The sequence below is a fragment of the Coptis chinensis genome, chromosome 7, assembly GCF_015680905.1.
Source record: "Coptis chinensis isolate HL-2020 chromosome 7, ASM1568090v1, whole genome shotgun sequence".
In the NCBI taxonomy this organism is placed as follows: Eukaryota; Viridiplantae; Streptophyta; class Magnoliopsida; order Ranunculales; family Ranunculaceae; genus Coptis; species Coptis chinensis.
In genome coordinates this window covers 77,418,759-77,427,410 of record NC_141462.1, presented here as the reverse complement: position 1 = coordinate 77,427,410, position 8,652 = coordinate 77,418,759, and the positions used below count along the sequence as shown (strand labels likewise).

The following is an 8,652-nucleotide window of genomic DNA, read 5'->3' as shown; positions in this document are numbered from 1 at the left end:
AAGAAGACTTGTTAAAAAATCTAGCTTGCTCAAGAAGATATAGAAAAAAGGAAAAACAAAAGTATAAAGGAAAAACAAAAACCAACATAGTGAGGTGTCTGGATTGTAGTGGGAGAGGGCAAATCAGTCTTTGGCAAAAGGTGCAATATAAAAGCCAAAAAGTAAGAGGAGATAAGGCACCTAGACTTATTCTATGGTCATGTAGGAGTAGAGTAGATTTTAATTTCAAGTCCTTTACATTTTCAAGTTTTTATTGCTTTATTTACTTTTTGTTCTTCAATTCAAGTTTGTTATTCAAGTTTCAATCCAAGTTGTTATTCAATACAAGTTTCAATTCAAGTTTGTTATTCAATCTTCAATCCAAGTTTGTTCTTCAATACAAAGTTTTTCATTCAAGTTTTAGTCAAGTTTCAATACAAGTTTCATTCATTCAAAAACAAGTCATGAACTTTAAGGATACTACCTTCTCACCTTCATAAACTCCCATCAATCCCTCTCTTAAAATCTATGGTGAACCTCATCAAATTTGAACTTACCATTATATAAACAAAACTTTACTATCCCAGAAGAGTGACGAACCAATCCGCTACTTCTTAGAACGATTCAAGACAAAGCTATTATCCATGGAGAGCGACCTCAAAGAATCGTTTGGCCTTCACCAACACAATCCAAAAGCACACAAAGCTTTCCAGGTTGCTAATGAAATAGTGCCCTGAAAAACTGGAAGACCTGTACACACGGGTAGACAAATACATAAAGCTGCAGGAAGGGCTAGTGCATGAAGGAGAAAAAGAAAAGGTCATGGCGATCTCAGATGCTGCTCCATCCTCTAAGAAGTGACCCAGACAGCAAGGACATAAGTCTGGCAACAGAATGCACACCAGGCGAGAGTTCGTTGTGCTCACCCGATCTCCTAGTTACATACTGAAAAAGATTAAAAAAAAAAGGCTTTCTATTTCAAACCTGAGGTAATTTAAATCAACCAAATGATACCCCAAGCAAGTCGTATTGCGCCTTTCATAAAGCCAAATGTCATGAGACCAACGAATGCTAGGGGTTGAAACACTATCTCCAAGACCTTATGGAAGCTGGATGTCACACCTCGAAAATCGAAGAGTCGGGAACAAATATTGTTATTGGGTGTGTTCATAAAATGAACATAGTCGATAAGTCTTGACAGGATTAGTGTTGAAGAATGTTGATTGCTGCTTGTGGCTTGCGTTAGCGTCTCATTACAAAATATGTTTTGTTTTCCCTTGAGGTGCAATAGATTTTCAGTTGAGACAATGTTTTTTATATTTTCAGTTGTAATTATAATTGAAACGATGTTTAAAGGGAAGTTTGTAACTTAAACTTATTTGTGAATTTTTGTAATGAAGAAGACTTTGGTTTATTTAAAAAAATTTATTGGTTTCAAATTATTGGAATAGTTAAATGATGATGGGTTTTTGAAAGTTGGGAGTGCATCACACCTCGAAAATCAAAGGGTCGGGAACAAATATTGTTATTCTGATTTTTTCAAAATTCGGAGTGTAACTAACCTGGATAATTGAAATACACAAGTTCAGAGAGAAGGGTAGAAACTAACCTGGAGAATTCAAGAATGGAGAAAGAACATATGAGCAAAATCTTTTCCTGATTCACAAACGCTTCTTATACAATCCAGCGACCCAATTCCCCAAGTGACGTGAAATAATTACCACAATCCCTAGACGACACGTTGGTAGCCCTACACCATAACAGGCTATTTGCAACCGCAAAAAACCGTTGCAAATATGGCGTGGGTAAAGTGTTGAAAATGTTTGCAACAGTTAAAAAGCGTTGCAAACCAAATTTTCCAACGGTTATTAACCGTTGCAAAGTGACAACTACTAACGATTAAAAAGCGTTGCATAATTTGATTTGTAATGATTATTGATGATGTTTTAATATTTATTTTTTGCTTTGCAACGGTTTACAACCGTTACTAATGTGTTGATATGGTAAAAAAAATTATTTTATTTATTTTTTCTGTCCTAAACCTGCACCTCCTAGTTTCATATATAAGCAAATAAAATTACCAATGCTTTTTCATACCATTTAACAAGTAAAATAAACACAAACAAACGCCTAAAAAAAGTATTATATTCATTGAACCATATATATAACTTCAAAAGAGTTTTGAGGATTACAAATTCAGATTTACTAAGGGTTACAAATTTCTATACGATTTTCCAAACAATCCCGAATCTTCAAAATGCAATAACAAGCATTAGTGACGATGGCTTCAGTCAATATAAATCCTAGTGCCGCTCCACAAAGCTCATCTAATTCCAAAAAATTCACAAAATAAATAATGAACTCGGAAAAAATCAATCATACTAATTAAATTCATGCAATTAATTAAATACTTGACCACCACCACCCTCCCTAAAGATAGAGCATTTGTTGTCTACTCCCATATCTCGACGACATAAACAATAATTACATAAAATTGGTGTTTAAAAAGAAAACCTTGTAGTAACTTGACGAGGAGCTTGAGGTGAGCATGACTCATCCGATTAGAAAGCAATTTTTTTGGCGTTCTTGTTTTTCTCTTCATAAAATCGATACCCTACACAATACACCGAACGACAACAAAATGATCTATCAAGCTAAGAAAGAACTTGCCCAACATTTCCCATACCTACCTATATATGATTCCTATCTCTTGAGAATTGCACTAAAATGTGGGATTCAATGGTGCAAATTCCCTCATGCAATCAAACACACCCTAATTCTCAAGCCACTTCATAAACAAATCGAGAGAAGGACACAAAAAAAGCAAGTAGATTTCTATATCGACTCATTGTATATTTAGAACATACCACTTTTTACCTTCAAACATAACTTCTCATAAGTCATACCAAACAACGTGTAACATTCATTCAATAAGCTCCTAGTGACTTTCCTTGTTATATATATGCTTGTGTATATATTCAACTAGTTACTTCATGTTCCATATAACCATCAACTATGAGACCAAGAACACATCTAAATGCAAGCCATTGGCTTGAATCAATCCCGGCCCCACGTTTCGGGTATCTTGAGGAGATAATATAGTTCCAAGTATCTACAAAAGAAGAAGACGTAGTCGATCACCAATCAAGAGAAGTCTTTCTAACTTGAGCCATAAAACTCTATCAGATCGAGTATTGACATGGACATTATTAGGATGATCTTTTGGAATTGCTACTGTTTCGGCCATGTTTATGTTAGTATTTTTATTTTCAGTTCTCAAAAACATAATCGAAAATGTTAGCATAACGGATTAGGTATGTGGCTATATTTGTTATTTCCCTTCCTATTATGGAGTTAAATATCACTTGTGGATATAAAAACCAACTATACTTCCAAAGTAAAGACTATCAAGATTCCAAGTTAGAAAAATTCTAACACTCTTACAGATTCTTTATCAAACAACATTTATGCAAACATTTTAAAAATTATCTCAAGTGAAACCTTCCCTAAGGCATTAAATTCACAACAACGCCAATTGAAAACTTAAATTAACATAATAATGTAAAGAGTGGCATACCCGAACAATCTCCTCATAGGTTTCATCGTCTATCTCCACTATCGTGATAGTTTCTTCAACATCCCCGAGTATCATATTCAAATGCCGGTCATAGGCCTGAAAATTAAAACCACCACCAAACCAGTGAAAGATAGTTAGTAAACCTCATGAGAGAGAATCATAAGTTTTGAGCAGAGTTCCCACGCTGCTTCTTTCATTTCTTCCTTAAAGAACCAATGATAAATGCACAAAAGGAGTAAGGGAGGAGCTGGTGAGAAGATAACACTCCAATTATATAAAGAAAACAATAAACAGCATAAAAAATGCCAAAAATAAAAACCCAGCACCTGATCTAACAGTCTTCCAAATGTATAAACCATACTCTCTATGTCATAAGACTTCTAACACCATTAAGCAAAAAAAAAAAAAAAAAAAAAAAAACTTCTTTTAAACTATGGAGGATAGTATGCTAAACCAAAAGACGGTTTATCTCTAAGAACCTTATCAAGTAATGATGCCAAAAAACAACATAAAGTAGTATAACTCCAACGCTCTCGAGACCATACAGGGGTTGTGGAACTTGCATAGGAGGTGGCTGACCTTTGACTTGATATCCAGTAGGAAGAGCTCCAAATTGAGGTGGTGCTGCCATTCCACCTTGTGGGCTGTACCCACCATGTCCTTGAGGACCGCCAGCGTATCCTTCTCGGCCCCCTTGTTAAGTTTGAAAAGGGGCACCGCCTTGAGGGCCACCAGCATATCCTCCTCAGCCTCCTTGCTGAGGTCCTCCCTGAGGGCCACCACTGTATCCTCCTCGCCCCCCCTGTTGAGGTTGAGAAGGTCCCCAACCTCTTCCACCTTGTTGCCCTGCACCATGACCACCTCCTTGCTGGAGTGGTGGATAATGTTGTTGCACTGGTGGTCCTTGACGTCCACCACCACTCGAAGGCGGTGCTTGGGCACCACCACGTCCACCACCGCTCGAGGATTGTCCCTCTTAGCTCTCCTCACCACCAGTAGCCTCAGTCCTCTTCTTTCTCACCATGATTGCTGCATAAAATCAACAAATTAAAATTCACAATGTGTATAGCCCCAATGGCTCAGCTACATTTAATCGCCAACTCATTCATGATTTAGTTCCCTCATATCCTCTATCACAAATTATAATACCAAAACCAACCTAGAAAATTCTCCAAATAAAACAAAACTCCTCCATAATTAAAGTCTAATTTGTAGTTTCATCCTAAATACTAAAAAAATAAATAAACAAAAACAAACCTCGTTACTGAAATAAGTTCTCCGATTGCGAAAAGACTTAACAGGTATAAAATTAGTAGAAGCTCTTAAATTCCCCGCCCTAAAATTAGCAGAAGCTCTTAAATTCCTCGCCCTAAAATTAGCAGGTATATCATCTAACAAATATTAGCTTCAAGGTATGTTATTATGATTCTGTTCACCTAACTTCTTTTTTTATTGGCTTATTCTAAATATAACCCCGTGAAACGAAAATAAAGTACAATAAACATACCAGGCACCATTGGCCCTGATCTAAGATCACTTTCATAGTCAGGAAATAATGCTCCTTCTACAGGCCCAAACTGCAAGGGAGATGCAAAAGAGCTATTGAGAATTGAAAGACAGAACATAATGTTACCAACATTAAAGGTTCCAAAAAAATGTTTCGATGTCGGATGATCAAGACAGAGATAGCCTAAATGTATGCTTCTTAAACTCTGTTTGACAAACATATGACTACCACTTCATAAATAAGTCTAAACATAAGTTAATAGCTACTGCACATCATCCACAATATACAGAGTGCATGAACCACTGAAAAGGTTAGTCAATATCAGATAACATCAAGGGCACTAAGAACGCAAGAAGGATGTATGACAGCATGAACGAATGGAAAAGGTCAGTTAATGTTGATAACACAAAGGGCAGTAACTAGCAAAAACCTCTAATATAATCAATCATCGTGTTGGAATAGAGGAAAACCAAATACAAGAAGATAAAGACAACAAATTCATGGATTCTGATTAAAAAATGAGAAAAGTATACTGGTTTTCGTAACTCTAATGATCAATTCCACATTATTTTCCATCTATCCAAATAATAATCAATCAATAGACCATATATGTCAGTGTAAAAGAGTGTTCAAAGAAAATCACAGCTAAAAATTACACGCAGATACAAATACAAGTATGTACACATAGGTTCATAGACTTTAAGGTGTTAGTATAGTAGTAAATACAAAACAGATTACGTGTCAATGCTGATTCTACATGACTCGAGGAAAATAAGTAATAATAATAAAGACAGGATCAACCTTGAATGCATTCCTAAACATCGGAGTAATGTTGGTGATAACTCATAATATTAACCAGGTGAATAAAACCATGTAAACTGCAAGGAAACGCCACAATGAATAAACAGATGTAAAAAGTAAGGCGGGTAATCCAATATGAAAGCATGCAAGATTGGAAAGCAAAGGACACTAGGGTGACAGCTAAGATATTTACAACTTATTCGTGGTTTACCTCACTTTCATGTCATGGGAACTTCCAAGTTCCAACACACACCAAGTTATGTCATAAGTGAACACAGGCTTGGATACAACAAAAGAAACCCAAACAGCAGTAGGTATAACACAAAAAGAATGGAACTAATACTAAACCTTTTGTTAAATGGTGATAATGAGGTTCTTTACAATTTATATCAATCCTACAGTTCTATCAAGGCCAATATATTATAGGTGACCAAAATCCTGTGCTTCACCAATAATTAGCAATAACTTCTTTATTTCTAGCTCGTGGAAAATTTGTATGTGATATCCATCAACAACCAGTTTTAAATCTAACTCGTTAAAGATAAACATCATTTGCATGAGAACAGGTGAATCACGTACAACAAACTAAACGATTATAAAGTCTTAAGCATTAATTTGATAATCACATATTCACAAACATCAATAACATGGAATAGCTCACAACAACATACACATAATAAGTTCAATAAATTTCAATCAAATAATTGGCGTGCAACTTCATCCAGTAGCTAGCCTAGCCTTATAATTATAATTTTTTTTTTTTTTTAACTAAGCAAACATCAATTGTACACCCCCAATCAAACAAGTAATCACAAATAAGCACCTACAAAAATTTTAAATTTCAGTTCTTGCATAACAACCCAAAGATTTATCACAAACAAGAACTCACTAAACTTCACAATTTTTCAGTTCTTGCAGAGAAAACCCTAGGATTTATCACAAATAAACACATCAAACTCAATTTCCCAAAAAAGACGCAAATTTTGCAATTCATCAAACAAAAAAAGATATATACAAGTTGTACTTGTTAATTCAATAATTGAGTGAGGGAGAGAGACGTGTAGGATCTTTGGAAGAACCAAACCTGATAGCAAAAATTGAGAAAAATCTCCAGCGTCGAACGAATGATTGAAGGTGCAGAGAGAAAGAGAAAGATTACCTGATCGGAAAACTGGAGCTAAAACTGACGATATATCGAAGTGAGAGCGAGAATATTAATCGATTTTTTCTGCCCTAGAACATACAGTTTGGTCTTTCCCCTCACATTTCTGTTTTTCTCCCTCAAAACTGAGCGCAGCATATTTTAAGTTTTCCCACCAGCAAATAGAGTTAGGGTTCTTACAGTGAGAGTGCGTGGGCAGAGATAGAGAGACAAGAAGGAGACTGGAGAGTGTAGCGGCGGTGAGAGAGAGAAGAGAGAAAGTAAAATTATGTTTTATATTTCAAAGTTTTTAATTTGCAACACTTCTCAAACGATTTTTAAGCGTTAGCAATTAATTCCTGACATTCATCAAAATAAAGTAACGCTCTACAACATTGCTAACGCTTATATAGCGTTGGCAACTTACTAACGGTAAATAACTGTTGCAAATAAAAAAAAGTCAGTATTGCAAATATCCTATTATGGTGTAGTGAAAACCAAACAGTCAAATTTATCTCATTCACACAAAATCCGAAGCGGTTCCACATTTTTGAAACTTTACAGCTAGCAGTCCACGTGCCAGTTAATACTCTTACCAGATCGCTTCATCAGCAGAAAACAACGAACTGACCTAGTAAGAAAGGGTTGCATGAGGTACTAATATACTCAGGTATATTATTCACGTGTCCCGCACGAGCTAGACGATCTCTAATCAGTTTGCCAGACTTCGAACCGATCCCCCATGGGTCACGACCTCACATCATAGGTCGGGTCGCCCATCAGTTCGATCAAGTACATACTCTCGAACTGATAGATTCACGTATACTTGTAACAACAAGTAACACTCAATCACAATTGCATCCTTCAAGGCCGCAACTCCAGAAGCGCTCATCAATGAGCCCCTATAACTCACCATCAAAGCTCATTCAATTCCCCCATGAGAGAGAACTGACCTGACGCAGGAGAAAAGGAAGGATGAAGACTTCAACTATACAAGAGGAAGAGGAACTATGTCTGACTTGATTCAAGTGCACTCAAGAACTTGATACGTAGGTAGCTCGCATCTATCACGAGCTTAGTCAAATCCACACCAAACCCCCATTTCCCCCTATTCTCTCGAATTGTAAGCCTTCACACAAATCTAGCCTTTACAGTGGATATGTTACAATCCATTTTGTATTATGTTTTTCCTCACTGCATAGTTGATAAATTAAGGTAACCCTAAAAACTATTATGGATTGAGGGTATTTTTTTGTTCCACAGTTTATTTTACAGTGGACACATGCTAATGATATCACAGGACTTAAATTTTCATAATATGAATTAAATTTACCACAGAACCTTGAAAACATTGTCCACTTGTAACGGACCGACGCAACATAGGAGTAATTCGTAAAGTTAACTTAATTAAATTGACAGTCAAAATCACATCTAAACTCACAGTCTACTTTGCATTGTAATGCACAATTTTCTTTGAATTGAGGGTTCGGAATGCATTGTCCACCATGAGGCTTTCACAAATCCACTTGTCTTCTTCGATTATAATTCAAAATGTCAATGTTAAAAACTCGTGCAATGATTTTTGGCCCCCCTAAATATTTTGAGCCTTTGTTTTTTCCTCGATGTCTGTCTGAATATTTTGAGCTA

The 8,652-nt window shown here is 36.0% G+C and overlaps 1 protein-coding gene across 3 annotated transcripts; it reads right to left on the bottom strand.

Annotated features, from left to right (window-relative positions):
- Positions 1–2,106: 2,106 nt before the first annotated feature.
- Positions 2,107–7,327, bottom strand: LOC147489034 (uncharacterized). Of its 3 annotated transcripts, XM_086572885.1 has the most exons (7): positions 7,024–7,272; positions 5,865–5,941; positions 5,064–5,133; positions 4,136–4,585; positions 3,557–3,652; positions 2,494–2,593; positions 2,107–2,306 (listed from the first exon to the last, which is right to left on the bottom strand). In XM_086572885.1, the coding sequence occupies exons 4-7, from the start codon at positions 4,409–4,411 to the stop codon at positions 2,185–2,187; spliced, it is 594 nt and encodes a 197-aa protein (XP_086429011.1). In that variant the 5' UTR covers positions 4,412–4,585; positions 5,064–5,133; positions 5,865–5,941; positions 7,024–7,272; the 3' UTR covers positions 2,107–2,184. The 3 variants fall into 3 exon arrangements, with proteins under 3 accessions (XP_086429011.1, XP_086429010.1, XP_086429012.1); XM_086572884.1 differs by lacking the exon at positions 5,865–5,941 and having other exon boundaries at positions 7,024–7,316; XM_086572886.1 differs by lacking the exons at positions 2,494–2,593; positions 5,865–5,941 and having other exon boundaries at positions 7,024–7,327.
- Positions 7,328–8,652: the final 1,325 nt, after the last annotated feature.